The following is an 18921-nucleotide window of genomic DNA, read 5'->3' on the forward strand; positions in this document are numbered from 1 at the left end:
AAATGAATAGGATCTACATGATGATGAAATTTAACCTTCACTAATATAAATATTTCCCTAATCGTGACGATCAATACCACAATATTCTGTATGAAACAATGAGGTTTAATTCATGTGGATAATTAATGTGTACATGTTTGTAAATGTTAATAAAGTAGGTCTGAGATTTAAATACTACATTAATGGATGAGAGATGAAAACAAGAATCAGACGATACAGAAAAAACAACAATATTTTATTTTAACCATATTCTGTGTATGAACTACAAACTCTGGTCTCTATAATCGATCCCCACATCTTTTTAAAGGTCATGAAAGAATGCTTGCATGAAAATTAATATCTTACTCTTTTACAGCATGTTTCTCCTTTTCACTTTTAGAACAGTTTGGCACATGTAAAATCAAAATTTAAAAACTTCTGTTTTTTGTTTAGTTTTATTGTTAAAATGTTGTTTTTTTTGTTTTTTTTAATATATATATATAAATCTACCACTAGAACAGCATTCCCTCTCAGAAAAAGAATAAATAAATAAAAGGGAAACAAAAGGGATTTTGACCAAAAATATTTAGATATCTTACATACATGAGACAGCTCGACTAAAATGGAACTAATTTACCATTTAAATTTTCAGACAATTTACCTCCAACTAAAAAAAAAAAGAAGGAAGATGGTTACACTCTCTTATGTTGACTGAGTTAAATTGTGATCCACGTCGCGTCACTGTAGGAACTCAAACACAGACTAAATGACACACATCCAGGTTTTATGGTTTACAAAAGTGTCAGACTCCACTGAAGTGCATTTGGATAAATAGTGTCCTGGTGGATAAATGATCATCTCATTGGTCCAGACTACAATCACCTGGGGACCTTGTATTACTCATATCCTCCACATCGGTGCACATTCAATGTTAATAAATTAAATTAAATTAAATGTTTTATATTTAAAATGACAGGGCAAATCCAGCTCCAGAATGAATTATATTGAAACGTACAGTGGCTTTCCATACAAAGTAAATAGAATAGCTCTCCACATTGTTCCCCATAGGTTAATATATATCCCACTGATAATTTCCACTATGTAATTATTAAACTGGAAGATGGAGGGAAATGTACTGGAATAAAATAAATGAAAAAAGAATGCAGTTTCATAATATGCACTGGGCAAGAACACTGTCGGTAATTTGAGTTTTGCTTAACATATTGCAGACATGGATTATTAACATAGGTAACCTAAGCAATTATTGTATCACAGGAAGATATTACTAGTCCTGTGGGAGTACAGCTTTAGATCATTATTATCCTTTATTTTAATTTGAAACCCTTAACATGCAGGGGTTCTTATTCTCACTGTTATTCTCATGGTTTTTTTTTCTTCCTTTTATGTTTTATATTCTGAGCAGATGGCACTCACCTCATGTCAGCTTGAAAGGTGGTTCTAAATGGTACATTTGCAGGTATTTTGTATTGATCTGTGAACATGTGTATCAACTAAAGCTGTACTTGAGGAAGTTTTGAGGTGTAGACCTCATGGGATACTTTCCACCTATGATCGCATGGCCACAACTCCAAAGTCCTGATGGAGACAGTGTTCCTACGCCATAAGTTGGTAAAAATATGAACGTGAAACAGAAGCTGTGTTTCCTCCAGGTGGTACGGTGCAGTTCAGCTCGTTACAGTTTCAGTTTGGAAAGGTAAAATAAGATCTGGATGGAAAGAATGGGACATGTGCTGTGATATTAATCACTAAAAAAGAAGCACAAATGGCAGACAATGGTTTCGTCTTTTTTCCCTATTGCATCCGACCATTTTCAGTTGACTAATCAGCGGACTACAGTGTGTCTAGCTCCACTCGTTAGGTGCTGGATGGTACACATGTGTTATTGTGCTACCCTTCACAACTTTTGACAATCACAATGCAAATAATTGCATTACCTACTGAACTGAACAGAGCTTCACCCTCTGTAGAGAATGGGACTGAACTGAACATACAAATAACCGTGGAGAACAGTGGAGATGACAGTTTGGACAGTTTCTCATCACCCAGTCTCATTTTTAGGTGAAAGAACAAGCCACAGTCTGTACCTGCAGTTCATCTGAGGTGAATCCCCTCAGATGTTATTCCTTACATGAACACAATATATTGTAAAAGAAAAGAATCTGACCTTTTGTATATCGTACTCTCAGGGGAGTGAAAGCTGCTCTAATTGGCTCAAAGAAAACCTGTGGAACCTGACAAATGTCTGCGTATAACCTCTGCCTTTCTGGCACCTATGGGTCCATTAACGGTGAGGACTTTGAAATGGTTTCCAGGGTATCGGCACCTTCAAAGCTGCATCCATCCAAAGCCCATGTGCACATCAATTAAAATGGAAATTGGAGGGGGAGAGACAGATGCAACCCAAACATCTGGTTGATGCCCGATCCCACTCATTCACCCCAAAGCCTCTTGCAGCATAAGGCCAACAGCTCAGGGCCAAGTCCTAATGTTGGCAGGGGCAGGGTGTGAATCTGGGACTGCCATGTGGAAATATGGCACACAGATGACAGGCGGTGTGCTCAGACAGCTGTATAAAGGGTTTACGCTCTTTCTTCAGCTCATCAGTCTGCTTCTGACAGCATTTTATCATGTAGTACTGCAGATGAGGGGAGTAGGTGGCTTCAAAGCAATCACCTTCACATGCAGCAGTACAAAGTGCTGCAAGTTAAAGGTGAGGTCATTATACACTGCAAAACCTTTAACAGCTGTAGACCGTCACCAGAAGTTGAGATCGTCTACATGATCTTTTCATCTGGATTGGTATTTTCCAAAACAATTATGTTGATTCTAAAGTAAATGCTGCTTCTCTATAACAACCTTCAGTGACGAAAATGTATTTTTGAGACAATTAACCTTTCCTGTCTCTCGTGGGATTTGAGTCAAATTATACTTTGCATATAAATTAGGCACAAAAAGACAAACATGTGTTTCTTTCATCATTAATCTATAGAATTTAATTGAATAAAAATGCACTTCTAATGGTGAGCCTTAACTTGTACAACAGCACGCAGTACATATTTCACTCATTAAGGAGTCTACTGATGACAGATCAGAGTGCCTCATGTGCAAGAGATGTAATTAAACAGTGAAGTCTGATCAAATTCCATCTTGACAATTCTACCAATCATTGTAAAATAATGAACACGTGTTTAATTCATTCCACTTACAGATGGTCACAAAGATTTCATCGTTCAATCCACAGCTGGAGAAAATCACTAATGTGCTCTAGATTCCTTTCATACATGGGGAAAACGAGGCTACTATCTCATCTGATCCAAAGTCTGCAGTCTACCAAATAAAAGCAACAAGAGATTTCCATTGACAGATGACTTCAAACAGATTATGAGAAACATATTAGTAAACCAATCCTGTGGAATTAAGAGGGAGGAAACAAACAAAAATCAAATAAAATGTGAATTTAGTGCTGAAAAAATAATTGCAGAATACAATTTTCTTGATTTAACCACAACATTTTTTTTCTTAAATAAATAACTTCTGTTTTTGTAAAGACACTTTTTGAAACAGTAGACATACCCTAATTTCCAAAGTCATTTAATTAACGTCACCAGTCACTTGATTTGCCAAACATGAGTCTTTTTCTCCATATTTGGGTCATAATCATCACAACCACTTATGAGTTACTGTCCTGTCAGTAGTGTTTTATGCAATTCCATCAGTTTCATAATGACTGCATTTGAAAAGAAAGAAAAAAAAAGAAAGAAAGAAAACATATTAGATTTGGGTCTCTTGTACATTGTCTTTTGAGCTGGCCCGGATTAACAAAGGTTCGTGCGCTGAGCTGTGTATGGAGTTGATAGTAGAGGCATGGTTGTATGCAGTCTTGTAGGTGTTGTAGTGGTTGAGGTGCTCGTGCTCAAGAGGAGGCAGAGTGAGGTGGCCCTCCATGCCTGGGCCTCCCGTAACACAGTCCTCATCCACATTGATGATCTCAATAGTGCGCGTGGGTGCGTGGTGATTCTGCTGGTGGTGCTGTTTGCGCATCTTGTAGAAGATAATCAGCATGACAGCTGCCATAAGTGTGATTGCAACAAAGCAGCCAATGATGATCTTGGTTGTCTTCATCACCTCATCCAAGCCGTTAAGTGAACCCTCCCCACCCAGCTCCGTGACAGGGATTGTGTAAGTCTTCTCCGTGGCCCGGGTGGAGAGTGGGGTCCGAAATGTGGTGGTTGTTGTAGAGGTGGCTGAAACAGACTCCCATATACCAGCAGAGGGGGTGGGGCCCACCTTCTGTTGCACGATAGTGGTGAAGCCTTCATTGTGTGGCGTTTCTATGGTCTCCACTGTTACTGTGGTGAAGTAGCTGAAGCTGCTGTTCTCCGTGGAGGACACGTTGAGCGTGGCAGATGCTGTCGTGTTACCCGCCGAATTACTGACCATACATGTGTATGTGCCCGTGTCCTGCATGGTAACGTTAGTGAAGTTCAGCGTGCCATCATTCAGCACTGAGAGTCTGACCTTGTACGCGCCATGCGTCATGATGGAACCATTGGGTGTAATCCAGCTCACAGAGGTCAAAGAACTGGCTTTGCATTTCAACTCTGCAGAGCTTCCCTCTGTCACATTTAGGTCTGCAGGGGGCTCCACAATAACCGGAGCATAACAGTGAAAGTAGTTCTGGTCCAACTCGCCAATGTATCGCCCTTTGTGGTGGGTCGGTGAGCTACAGCGTGCGCAGCAGCTAGTGTTTGCAGGTACCATCTCCTTAAGCCACCAGCTTAGCCAGAGAATGTCACAGTTACAATTCCACGGGTTGTGGTGCAAGTGCACCCTCTCCAGGTGATGTAAAGGAGTGAAGAGATCGTGGGGCAAGAGGGTGAGGTTGTTGTGGGCTAGATTGAGCTCCACCAGCGACTGCAGGTCATCGAAAGAGTTTCTTTCGATGGTCTGGATCTGTGCATGCATCATCCATAGCTTTTGTAAGTGGATGAGCCCTTTAAAAGAGCCGGGCCGGATGACAGATAGCTGGTTCCCTGACATCTCCAGTTCATCCAGCTTCACCAGGGGAATAAGGTTGGGAATTTCCTTCAGATTGCACATCCCGAGATTTAAGTAGCGCAGATTGCTCAGCCCTTCAAAGGCGCCCTCAGAAATATAGGAGAGCCTTTTAAGCTCCCCAAGGTCCAACCGGCGTAATGATGGCACTCTGTTGAAAGCATAGGAGGGAATACTCTCTATGGGGTTATTCCTCAGCCAAAGCTCCTTTAGTTTGGACAGGTACTCAAATGCCCCGTTTGGGATGGTGGTGAGGCGGTTATCAAAAAGCTCCAAGGTATTGAGACTGGCCAGTCCATTGAAGGCCCCCAGTTCAATTTTGCGTATGTGGTTTTTGCTCAGCTGCAGGATCTCCAGATGTCTTAGATGCTTGAAGCTGTCCACCTTTATGACCTGAATGAGATTTTCCTGCAGATTCAGGTAGCGTGTATTAGTAGAGATGCCATCAGGGACGTCCCGCAGGCCTCGGCGAGTGCAGATGACTTTGCTGAACTGGTTACTACAGGAGCAGACGGAGGGGCACGTCTGAGCACGTACCAGCCCTGCCACCACGAGCAGCTGGAGGGCCAGAAGCAGCACAAGCAAAGGGTCGGACAAGGCCCGGTTCCACCTAGGACCTCGCATCATCTGCTGCTGCTGAGAGGAGGTCATATTGTTTAACATTCATAATTCGTTGACGGGTCTCCCACTCTTTGGAAAGAGGATTTGGGCCAACTGAAATGACATGGGAGAAAGAAGAGAAAGAAAATACATGAGACGGTCCAATGTATGATCAAATACACAGGGATACACAGTGCAACATTTGCAAAATAGTACCAATGTACACCAAATTGCATTCTTTAGACTTCATACACACACTCCTATACACACAAACGTGCATCTTGATTGGGCGCCTTATATCCCATTCTGTTTCTGGGTGCACTGTCCTTGCACTCGCAATCCCACTCACATAAAACAAAATCACAATGAAGCTGCCAACTTCTGTGGTGTACTTCTGCAGGAGGAGGAAGGGAGGGAAGAAAAGCGGCAGTGACTGCTGTGTCTTGTGATTTATATTTGAAACTGGGGGGGGCATTAATAATATGGAAGCTCACCGTGATGCTACCACCAGTCTTAAGATGGAGTCAAGATATCTGGAAATGTCTGATAACAACTCACTGTTCCTTAAAGGCATGTGTGTGTGTGTGTGTGTGTGTGTGTGTGCAGCTGGATTGTCAGAAAAGGAAGGGAAAATACTACAGGGGAATTTGTTTGTGCAACTCGTGTTAATTTGTGTCAATTTATATAATCTGAAGGAATTTGTAGAAATAAAGAATATTCTCTAATTCTCTCTAACATACTCCTCTAATTATTGAGGTATTTTAAGAGAAGGGAATTACTATTTGAATGGACTGTATCATTGTATACATATTTTATTTTTTTAATTTATTTTCGTTTTGTTGTTTTTCAAGGTGAAATACAGGACAGGAGTCAATAAACCTCTTCTGAGCTGTTTTGAATGTGTTGGGAAACTGGAACACACTCATACCAATGTGAACATGGAGAAAGTAGATAACTTCAGGCAGAGAGAGCCGGATTTACAACTTTATTGGAGACGAACACTGATCTACTGAGCCACATGTGTTGTTTACCTACAAAAAGATACAGTAAATCCCCAACATGTCATGAAGGTAAATGGCTGTCACAGAAGTTTTAATCTATAAAGAGATTACTTCTAAAGTCTCTGCTACATGGCTGTGAAGGGGGGGTAAACAGCTTAGTCACTTTTCACTCACTGACACTTTGAGATTAGAACACAGATTCACAAACTTTTGCTGAATCGGATTTAAAAGAAAAAGTCCGAGTCATCGGAGTCAAATTTGAAGTGATAATTACTGCAAATGAAATACCCATATACATTAGAATCACTGGTACTGGAGCATGTAACCACTGCTCCTGTGGTTTTTACATGACTCGACTCTAACTGACCACACTAACAACTGACTTTAAGATACCATGGCTATAATGTATTAGTGTGGACTAATGATACTTAATGTACAAGCTTAGTGTACTTCAAGTACACTAGTGTATTTTAGCTTTTGAGATTTATATCAGGAGCTCGATCAGCTCTACAGAACTGTCATATTGGACCACTATGTTTTACACGCTTAATTTTACACACTGCACCTTTAAGTTCCAGCTTAAAGTGCTGCTTTTAAGTTTATAATGATTCCCTCCTGATGCTTCCTTTTTTTTTTTATGTAAATTCTTTGCACGCAGTTAGTGTGTAGAAGGATTTTGTTTACTTTTTGTGCTGAACAAACAAAAGAAGATATTAAAATATTCATTCTGAGGAAAAGTAGCAGTGCGGGGAAAAATAAACTCATACAAGTTTGGCGATGCGCTGTAGCTAAGCTTCTTTTTTTTGTCTTCTTTGCTTGATTTGATTTCTTTTGTTGCCTTTTCATCTCTCATAATTGACTCAATCTTAAAAACAAACATAATTCACTGTGCTGGTCAAAGGTTATCAGCATCAGCAGCCATCGACGACATTTGAGGTAAAGTGATGAATTACATTTCACTGAAGCGTAATCATTACGTACCTAGAACTAGATCTTCAAGTGCTTGAGAAATACAGATCACATGAACTACCAAACAAAACAAAAATGGAACTGCAGTTGAACGTCACAACCTGCACTCACTTAGTCACATGTGCCGTGTGACAGCACTAACATGGCAGCTGATTTCCGAGCATAATCAAGGCTTCGTGAATGAGGCTGTGGGATTATGGCATTTTCTGCTTCCATGCAATATGTTAATCTGAAAGGGAAAGCTCTTCACTTATGAATGTCAGGCTATTATCGTAACTACTGATTAATTGCTTGATTAATGACTCCATTAATTCTTCAATTATGAAATTCAAAATCCAAGCAGCCAAAGCCTGAGGGAGGAGAAATAAATTGTTTTCAAGCAGGGGACCAGACGAATGTGACAGGGATCGAACACCCGGCTGAAAATCACATTTGAAATACATGCTGTTATTTGTTAGGTATTAAAACTGTTGTATGGTATTAATCTAGGGATACAAGTTTTATCTTTCCATATTCCACAAACCCCGTCAGACATAAGTTTTATAACAATTTTCAGAAATATTTATGTTGCACATTTATTTTTCCGACAAAGCTGTTTCAGTTTGACGCTCCAACAACAACACGATCAACTAAAATATGCGTCAGACTTTAAATTTGTGAATAACACTGTCTTGGATGAGGAATCCTTCTGTCTTATTCCGCTATTTACTCTTTCTTCTTCTCAACAAACCAAAACCTTGGAAAGACGTAAACAATGAATCAGCAGAGCTGATTCCAAACTGTGGAGGCAGAAAAGATTAAGTTGATTTACAAAGCAAAACAATACATCCTGACACTGACAATGAAAGCAAGGATATTGGATTTATGTGGTGCAGTGAAGGAATTAGATCAAAAGAGATAAGGAAAAATGAGATTAAGGAAAGAATGCAATTTAAAAAAATAAAAATAAAGAAATTTTGTACTGTCATATTTTGTCCTCAGCTGTTAGCTGCCTCTTAGTCTGGCAGAGAAAACTAAAACATGAGTCAGATTAGTGGGACTATGAGACAAATGAGCAGCAACATTTCTGAATGGATTTTGACTTTATGAAAGGCCATACGAGGGAATACTGAATAACATCCAACACCTTAGATATTAGTAAACTCTATGTATAAATACATAAAGATAAGTAAGTAATTAAATTCTTTTGTACTGATTCAAGTGTTATCAAAGTCCCTCCATAAACAAACAAATAAAAAAAAAAAAACATCATTATGTAATGTGATAAATTCATATTCCTTGATCCTTGGCAACTTTTACAAACATGTGGATATTGCTGTAACATTCTGTATAAATGGGAGCTTAGTAAAATAAAGTAAATATTCTTTTATGAGCTAGTTTAAGTGAGATTAATGCCAGCAGGTGGGTCTTTTCATTATATTTATTTAAAAGCACAGGCACATAATAAAAATCTCATTTTTTTTATTGTAATATAGTTTGTTATCTTTAAAAGTGTAACAGTGATAGGGTTATAATATGAATTTAGTGAAGGGGGCAGTTACGATTGTAGCTGTGAAGAACATGTAGCACCAGAATCCTTACAACAGGGTGCAGTTGCATCGACTTCTTTTCTTTTCTTTTTTTTTCTCCACTCCTTTTCCCACAAACCGTCCCCAAGGATCTGCCATCAGGTCACTTAAAGGAAACCAATGGAAATTAATATTGGCAGCCAGAGAAACAAAAGACCAATCTATTTGCATGACACAGCGAATCGATACTCATACGACATAAATACAGCAGCTGTCTTGCTGATGTTGTTCACATCTCCACACACACACACACAGTACAGTGACCAGACTTATCTGCATGTGACAACTCACACCGAAGCTTTTTTGACTGTCATTGTCAAACACTCGACACAATGTTGGATTTCAAAGTTCAAATAATGTCTCTGCGATTATTCTGATGGTACATGGAATTACAACAGGGTGACTGACACCTCTGTCAAAGCCCGAGCAGGTCTGCAGAGCCACAATGTGACGTGGTTTTGGGTCTGTGCCACAAAAAGCACATTGTGCTTATACGACCACCCCCATCCCCCTCCCTCGAATGAGGAAGCAAACAAAGTACCAACGTTATCCACGTGGAACTATTCCTGTACCTGGTCTGAATGACAGAAAGAGGTCACTCATTTGCCAATCAGGTAAAACATAAATGTTTCAGATGGGCAATCTAGTATTACAGTGTTTAAGCAACATAACATACTGTAATACATTTACATTTAATCATGATAGACAAGACATGAAGCTTGTTTATAGTATGCCTCTAGTTGAAAGTTTTCACTGGGCCCTGCTCTCACCCCTCTTCATGAGCACCGTAATCCTTGTACGGTTGTATCACATTTTTTTGCATTATAAATTAGCCAAAAAAAAAGCAGAGTGAATTATTCAGCAGGACTACAGAAAATTCTAGTGGGGCTAAAGTCCCCTAAAATAGGTCTGGTGTAGCTGCTTCTGATTTCCTTCTGCTCCCTTTCCTCAGTCAGCAAACATGTCCTGTCTCGAGCGTTCACAAACACATTCAGAGCCTCACTTGAAATGTGAGGAGAGTTAAGAAGGGGACTCGCCCGGAGCTGTCTTCACTCAGTTAATGCTCGAGTGCTCGCTGATTATGAACTTTTTAGTGAAGAGTGACTGACAGAGGTTTTGGCTTTCTGCATGCCATGTAGGGAGGATGATGAGAGATTGGACAGTTGTAGCCACAGAGGAAGGTTGGCATGTATACGCTATTCTTGAGAGGGAGAGAAAAGAAAGACAGACAGAGAGACAGAGAGAGGAGGGGGTGAGGGAAAGATTAATGAGATATGAATCAAATCAGGTCACTTCTACGTAATGCCAGGAATCTTGCAACAGCTCCAAATATAAACCAGAATCCTTTATGGATTGCAGTGTGGGAGGGAAACCCACCGCATGCATCTCAAGCCTTCTCCTCAATCCCTTCTCTGTAACCTCACAGCACAATGCACCATGATTAATGCAATGCATAGATTACATGAAGGTAAGTCTGTATATGTATACATATATATATATATATATGTATACATATATATATATATATATATATACATATATACATATATATATATATACATATATACATATATATGTATATATATATACACACACACATATATATATACATATATGTATATATATATAAATATATATATATACATATATATAAACATATATATATGAATATATATATACATATATGTATAAATGTGTATATATATATATGTACATATATATATATATATATATATATATATATATATATATATATATATATATATATATATACATATATAAACATATATATATATATACATATATATATATGTATATATACACACATATGTATTCAGGAATATTTTTTTTGCCACATAATCATAATTTGCACTGAGTTTTCCAAAGCAGAATTTCACTGAGGTAAAGATGGGGCACTTGAGCCAGTGGAGCTGCTGTTTGTCTGACAGTTGTTTTAATATTTTAACACTGGAAACACTGTGTCGCTAACTATAACTCAGCTACAGTCTGTTATATCTATAAACACTTTTACATAATATACCTAATATATATAAAAACCACCGATGAGTTTTTCTTGCCACTGGACTTGCATTTTTGCAGATATTTATAATATTCTATATTTCTGTTTCATTAATTCATTTTGTCTTTGGAATACGTGCACATAATTCCAAGTCTGAAACGCACAGTATTGAGTATTTAAAGCATGTAAATTTTAATTGACCTCATGTGTCTCCCGGCAACAGCAGAATATTTAATTAGTGGGATTTCAGTAATGCACAGTGGGATTTGGGGGCTTATCTTATTGAAAAGGCATACATTAAGCTCTTTCCATACACAAGCCTAGTCATAGATTTGTTTTATCTGTCGATCGACTTCTAACAAACAAGCCCATGTGCTTTTAGCAAGTTGAAATAAGACAGCAACCTTCAGATGATCACCGGATGCACCAATCTGACAACTTAACCATAAACACAGTTTTTCATTTGACACATCAAATGTGATCATGAGAGAGTGTTAGCGGATGTTTATGCCGTTTACAGGGAAAAACAAGTAAACATTTCTGGCACCGTGCACTATATGTTACTGCTTTTCAAATTGATAAGGGCAATGTGTGAACCTGCTGGGACATCCTTAATCACTACTTTCTGCAGGTGTAAGCTGCAAAATGTGAATGAGTTGTTTATGTATTAACCTGCAGTCAGATGTAGTTTTTCTTCTTCTTTTTTCCCCCTCTAATCTTGCACTTGTGGGTGTGTATCAGATTATTCCCTGACTGGCTTTTTTGATCCCCTGTAAATTATTCCATGACATTTCGAGCATGTATTTAAAACACTTAATATTCAGTTCATGAGGAACAGTACTCTGAAATCGCATCATGTGTGTGAATTCTGATTAGCAGCCAGTGTATAATACAGAGGGAGGACAAAAAAACAACTGAACACAATCATACTGTATCTGTTTTTTTCAGTGTTTCTAGAGCTAACCAGCCAAGTGAAACAGACAAGCTTGGAACTGGAGCTAACTAGCTAAGTGTGACAAACTGACAGCTGCTTCCCTGCCCACGGTCTGATTTCCTTACACTCACAGCTTGTCTATCTCATCCATAACAAGCTGGTGGAAATAAATTAATTCATCAAACAAACAGGGATTTAATAAGCAACTAGAGAGAGAGTGCAGTCAGAAAGAGCAAACTTCTGCCAAGGTAGCCCACTTTCTCAGATTCAATACACTACCCTGATCTTGTAAGGTTAATGATAGTTTTAAAAAAGATAATGAATCTGGATCACCAACAGGATCTAACAATGCTTTCCATACATTGTTAGATCTTTCATCAACAGCCATGTGTATCTTACTAAAATGAGAACCCTAACTGAGAGGGAGTTTGTAGCCTAGTATGTCACAGGTACAATAAAAGTAGATAATTAGTAAATACCAATTAAACCCTGGACTGGGTAAGGTGGTATTTTCCTTATACTCACAGCTTTATAATTTAATGTGTAAATAATTGAATTTAATGAATGCAATTATTTATCAAGGACATTAAGTGGACAAAAAAGGCTTATAAAAGTCACAGAGAAACATTAAACGTTAAATGTAAATTAGTATTCTTTGACAATGTAAATATTTCAGTGTTTGAATGGAGAGCAATTGTCTTTTAATTTCAGTTGTGCGAGTTTCCTTCCGGCAAACCATTATCTTTAAACTCAGCACAAACCGAATCACTTCTGAACAACGGAGGCCAAACATTAAAGAGCCCAAAGAACATTAACGCAACAATAAGCAAAGCTTGTAAGTGGAGGTGGACTTTTCAGAGATTGTTTACAGAAGCCTTGTTGATGGTGTCTTAACTTTTAATATGTGCACATGGCATGGCCATCTGGTAGCTAGGAATAAAAACAGAATGTCCAGAATGATAAACATGGACAGAAAAAAAAATACTGGGAGAGAGAAGAAGCAGCTGGGGCGTCTAGAGTTTATAAAACACACAAAAAACATATAAAACAAAACAAAAAGCCAAGCAAATTGTGTGTCGTCCTCTTTTCAAACAATTTCTATAGCACATTTCATACACAAGGGCGACTCACTGTGCTTTACATAAAAACTAAATATCATTTATAATTACAGATCTGCTCCAACAGCCACAAAAACATGCACTATAGGAGTCTTTCAGACCAAATGTAATAGCCATGTTAAATTACTGAAAACCACTCTCTGAACCCGCCGCCATTATCTGTATTGTGATTCCAACGATGTGTTTTTTTAATTAGCTTCTGAAACCACCGACACATTTCCACGTGTGTGGACAATAGAAGATTATTCACTGCGCGAGTCTCCAACTGAAGCTTTATTATCTGTAGTTTTGTCAGCATGTGGGTTAAGTTTAGATTTTGAACAATAACAACAAAAGGACGACCTGTAAATTAGCAAAGTCACTGCCTCTGCATGCGTTCATACAAACAGCGACTGATGAATGGATTCATTTTTGGCGACAATGCCTTGTGAGTCAACGTTCTGGTATCTGTTAGAAGAAAAAAAAAACCCACAAAGAGAGATGAGTCATCAGAGTGTGACGTGGATAATTGTATCATTAATGCTGGACATCACTCATTATTCAGGTGTTGGACAATTCTACACAGACACAGTCTTCTCAGTCGTCAAACGAGGGACCCCACACAAGCACACAAGTGTATAGTGTTTAGCAGTAATAGCAATATATTACATATTATTACTTTACCCAGTAAGTAATAAATGTAAGGTATTATAATTTACAAAATGGAAATAAATAAAATGACTACTACTAAGTGACTGCATTACTAGATTACAATCTCCAATCTATTGTCTCCAAATAGTGGTCCAGTCTAATATATGGCCCACACCATGTATTCGGAGGACATTTATCCTGCAGTTCCAGGGTTTCACCACTTCACCGCAGTGATGCTGCAGCCACTGAAAAAAACAAACACATTTGCATTGCTCCACTGAATGAAAGAACACATACACACACACAAGTTCACTGACAGTGTTAGGGAATATTGATGGTGTCAGTTTGGAAGATTCTAGTTTAGCAGTAAGAAACAATGTTTTTAAGAGTAATTTATGCAGGATTTGTCTGTTGGTTCTTGTTAGATATCTGCTGAGCATACAGAGCGAGCCGAGCGGGCGAGTCAAACGCACAACTTGGTTTTTTTTTCTTCTCTCGGCGGGTTGGGATCTAAAGCTCAAATCAAGGTAAGACATGCCTCCTCACAGACTCATATTCATGCTGCAGCAGTCTCCAGTCCAGCTGTCAACAGGAGTCACGGCCATGAGATGTGTAATGGTGATTATTAATATTACATATAGAAACATAATTAAATCTAGTCACAAGGGTGATTAATAACATGTTTTTCAGAGCAGTCATCATTCAAATGGTAAAGCTAAGGTAAATTACACATATGAATCATGACTGGTCATATGTAACGGGAAATATTTGAAGTATGGTCCTGATGAAGTTCCAAATATCTGTAAATACATACAAATAAAAAGTCTTTGAAAGTGAGTTTTGTCACTTTCATCAATATTGTTAAAATTGTTAGAAATCAATCCCTTCAAAGGTATCAGCTGCTTCCTTGTTTGTTTACTAAGATTTGAAAATCAACAGGTTTTTATGCTAGGTTTACTTTTCAGTGTTTCAGCACCACACATTTTGGCCCGTAGTTTGACATGCTTGACATAATCTGGCCCTTGGGGACTGCCGCTTTGCAGGCTTATCAGTTTATGATGACATGTACGTGCGGCGAGTCGCGGCAGGTCACATAGGAAGGAATATGCAGAAGTTGGGAGAGACAGATTTGTCTCCTCTGAGAGGGTGCCATGTTAAAACTGAGCATTTCAGTTTTCATTAAGACATATTTACAAAAGTAATAGGGTAATACAACGAGCTATGCAACTTTTGTTACAAAGTAATAAAAATAATATTAGTAAAGCTGTATTATGTGACGCACAATCGTATTCCACTTCTTAAGTAACATGCCCATCACTGGGTATAAATATGCACATTGTGCAATCAAGTAAAATCAAATTGAGCTCATATTTATATTTGTTCTTTCACAGCGTTTTGATTCGTATTATATCTTAAAAAAAACAAACAAATCATATACAACATGTACCCACAGCAAAGGCCGCCAAAACGGTGAATATGTGAGTTTAAGCACTTTCAGCGTGGCCATTTTCACATACTGTGTACGTGACGGTGTTTGTGTTCCACAGTGAGTGTGAGTGTGTTGGCGGTGAAAGGCTTGTGGGTGACAAGAGGTATTGATAAAATCATTCCTCACCCTGAGAACATTTTGAAGTGGACGTGGGCCGAAAATGGCTGCTAACATACTCTTCAAGGAATGAAAGGGTGTCTTTATATTGTACGGCCGCTGTCAGTCTATGGCGTCTGAGTGAGGTCAAGGTTAACGTGCATCACTTTGATCCACACAGAGGTTGTTCAGAGGCCGTGAACCCAGATGTCCAGGCAGCACAGTCTCCCATGTAATTCAGTTTGAGCTCAAGAGAGCGTGTGAGATAAGATGAAAACAAGGAGCTCACTAGTTACAAACCAGGGAGGAGGGGAAAAAGGCCTCAGTGAAATTTGACCAAAATTAAGTGTCAATAAGATTGAACGTGTGAATTAACTTTTAATCCTTTTGAATGGACACAATCAAGAAGGAAACTAATGACCGATTTACAAAATCAATAGCTGTGGTTTCGTGCTAAGAGCTGTGTTGCATCACCACGACGTGCCACTGACTTTAAAGAGCAAAGCTAGTTGTCATAGCGACCCTGACGCATCTGTTCTCCATCTGTGAACATGTATGACGAATTTTAAGATTTGTTCATTGTGGTTCAGGGACACGTGCTTGTAACGTCACGGTGATTGATGTGTTTGGAATGCCAGTGTCAACATCAGCGGGACTGAAGGTCGACTCTACGGGACATTGACAAAGAGAACGTGACAGGAAGAAAAGCAACGCGTTGAGAAGTGAAATTACAGTTATTCCGCAAGAGGTTTTGAAACTAATCACACAAAAAAAAACCATCTTTATTCACCTCAACATCAGTCTATTTTAATGATTTAAGAAATACGATAAGACTAAAATGTATTTTAATCTTTGGTATTTTGGGTTTAGAGCTCTGTGGTTTTTCTATTTGTTGTATGATACTTGTAAGATCAAAGTCTATTGATTATTATTATTACATTACTATCATAGATTTAGTTTTGCTTGTAAGGGAAAGTTGAACAAATAAAGTAAAAAAAAATTGAAAACAATTCCTGGCAATTTTATCTTGTGTCCCACAGTGTGTTTGCACAGTGCCTAGACATAATATTATTCATATATATGTGTGTATATATATATATATGTATATATATATATATATATATATACATATACATATATACATATATATATATATTGAATCTTTGTTATATTGGTATAGAAGATTATATTGTGAATTATGTCATTTTCTTGAATTATCGCCCACAGCTGTAGGACTTTTTAGAAGTGTTTACAGTTTAAAGTTTTTTTTACATGATTCAGCCAAGGATAAACAGACATCTTGTCTGTTTATCCTTGGGTTTTTCCGACACATGCACCCACTGTTTTATGACCTGGTTATGTGGCCTAATTGTATTGATAGGCAGTACCAGGTTATGATGAAGCTAACCATCAGGCAGGACGGCATACAAAGCAGCACTGTGAGCAGAGTGAACACAAAGCAGCACACAGGTGCTTCAATGGAGTTGTTTTGTACGATTATATCTCAAAATGGGACGTGACAGTCATCGCAGTGTCAGGAGTTTCAAGGATAAAGCGGTGCAGGGAAAAACAGCAACGTTGGAAAGAGGCAGATTGACCTCAAAGAGCCGCAGTGGCATGTGCAGCTTAATTAACATGTGTGTCATGCTGCCTGTGGCTGCATGGATTTAATGACCTGAAGGAACTATGTCCTATGAAAGGAAGGGATCTTTATTGTCGTTATACAACAGTAATTACAAGGTTAGGTGCATGTGTGAGTATAATTTATGACACAATAATACCAGGTTGAGAAGAAATGAAAGCTGCTGTATTGTTTTTTTGTTATCTTTCATAACAAGTCAGATTGGTAAAGGTATTAAAATAGTATAACACCATGATCACTAGATCACGAGAGAGTGTGAGTTTTGCTGCTGGAGCATAATATTTCAATGATCATTCTGGTGGAGCTTGCCCTGAGCAGCACCTTGTGGTTATATTTGGTTCAATTTTTTATTTTCTGCACCTGACATACGACTGTGGTAATTATTTTGAATTAACAGTGGACTAATTAAAGGGGTGTTTGCCTTTAAAAAGAACCTAGAGTGACAATTATCTTAAATAACATCACTTTCTGCGGCTAAGGAACACAGGATGTTAAAACACACAGTAATCATACGTTGTTTTTTTGGTTTCCCTTCCTATATAATCCATCTTATTGTTTCCTAATTAAATGATACTAAAATAAAGTGGGATTTTTAAAATAGAAGGTATCTGCAAAGAGATGTGATTATTCTGCTGCCTTTCTTTCAAGAACACATGTCAATAACACACATAGTTGTAAGAGGGAATTTGTTTTCAAAGGAAAAAGCTTAGAAAAACATGCAAATTTATTCAACCGCACAATTTCAGCATTATTTCTAAGAAGAAACCCAATCTCCAATCCCACTGGGGCAGATATGAAGGGTGGAAAAAAATAAGAGAAACACCACATTAAAAGGAGCTTTGAAGTAAGTGAATCACAAAAGCAACTGTTCGTGCGAGTCATATCGAATAAGTTGAATGCCATTAGGCCTTTAAAGAGCTCTGACAATCATCATTTTTATATGTGGATTTTCAAAGCAGCAGAACAGAACTAACAAAGAGAGTCACTGCAGTATTTGCTGCTGCTGCATTAAAAACATATATATAACTATTATTATTATAGTGGGGATAACATTTATGACGACACATGTCTTTGGGCTGAACGATTTAGGTAAAGTATCTAACTGCGATTACTGCAAACAAATATTGCCCCTGTGAGTTGAGTTGCTATATATATGTCAAACTTTAGTTCAGTAACTGTTGTGTAGATTTAAACCAAGGTGGTGTTTTACTCTACATGAGATAATAACCATGTAGTAAAAGTTTTAAAAACAATAAAACAGGCCTTGGTTCCTTTGCTCCTTATGGTTACTAATAATGAACTCTGATTTTAAATTTGACAAGCAGATTGGCTCTGCTCTGAAAACAGCTTTGTTTTCCCAATTAAAACGGAATAGCCAAGGTCAAAACAATTCCGTCGAGGCACAACTTTTTTATTACAACATGAGCTGGATTATTGTAATGCTCTGTGTGTTTCCATTGTTTCCAAGTTTCCATTGCTCTGCTTCAGCTTGTCCAAAATGCTGCTGCTCACCTCAGACATGAGCATATCCCCATTCTTTGCTTTGCTCCACCGGCTACAATTTGTGTGCCTCACAAGCCATTTTAAGATAATATCATTTGCATATAACTGTATTCAGGATCTTACACTTCCTTGTGAACTCTAAAATCAGCTGATCATCTGCTCTTGGTCGTCCAGAAAACAAGGCTAAAGCTCAGGGGGATAGAGTTTTTGCTGCAGCAGCTCCCAGACTGTGGAACAAGTTGCTTCCTGTATTTTTGTATTTAATGCCGCACCACTGTGTTGTTTTAAATGTGCTT

At 38.2% G+C, this 18921-nt stretch overlaps 1 protein-coding gene across 5 annotated transcripts in view; it reads right to left on the reverse strand.

Annotated features, from left to right (window-relative positions):
- Positions 1-214: 214 nt before the first annotated feature.
- Positions 215-18921, reverse strand: part of lrrc4ca (leucine rich repeat containing 4C, genome duplicate a) — a 95675-nt gene continuing 76968 nt past the window's right edge. For all 5 annotated transcript variants that reach the window (XM_044037041.1, XM_044037040.1, XM_044037042.1 and 2 more), the window contains one exon: positions 215-5769. In XM_044037041.1, coding sequence (XP_043892976.1) covers positions 3772-5718 — 1947 coding nt within the window. In that variant the 5' untranslated portion in view covers positions 5719-5769 and the 3' untranslated portion in view covers positions 215-3771. The remainder of the gene's footprint in view (positions 5770-18921) is intronic.

This window comes from Solea senegalensis, linkage group LG10 (genome assembly GCF_019176455.1).
Source record: "Solea senegalensis isolate Sse05_10M linkage group LG10, IFAPA_SoseM_1, whole genome shotgun sequence".
NCBI classification, from domain to species: Eukaryota; Metazoa; Chordata; class Actinopteri; order Pleuronectiformes; family Soleidae; genus Solea; species Solea senegalensis.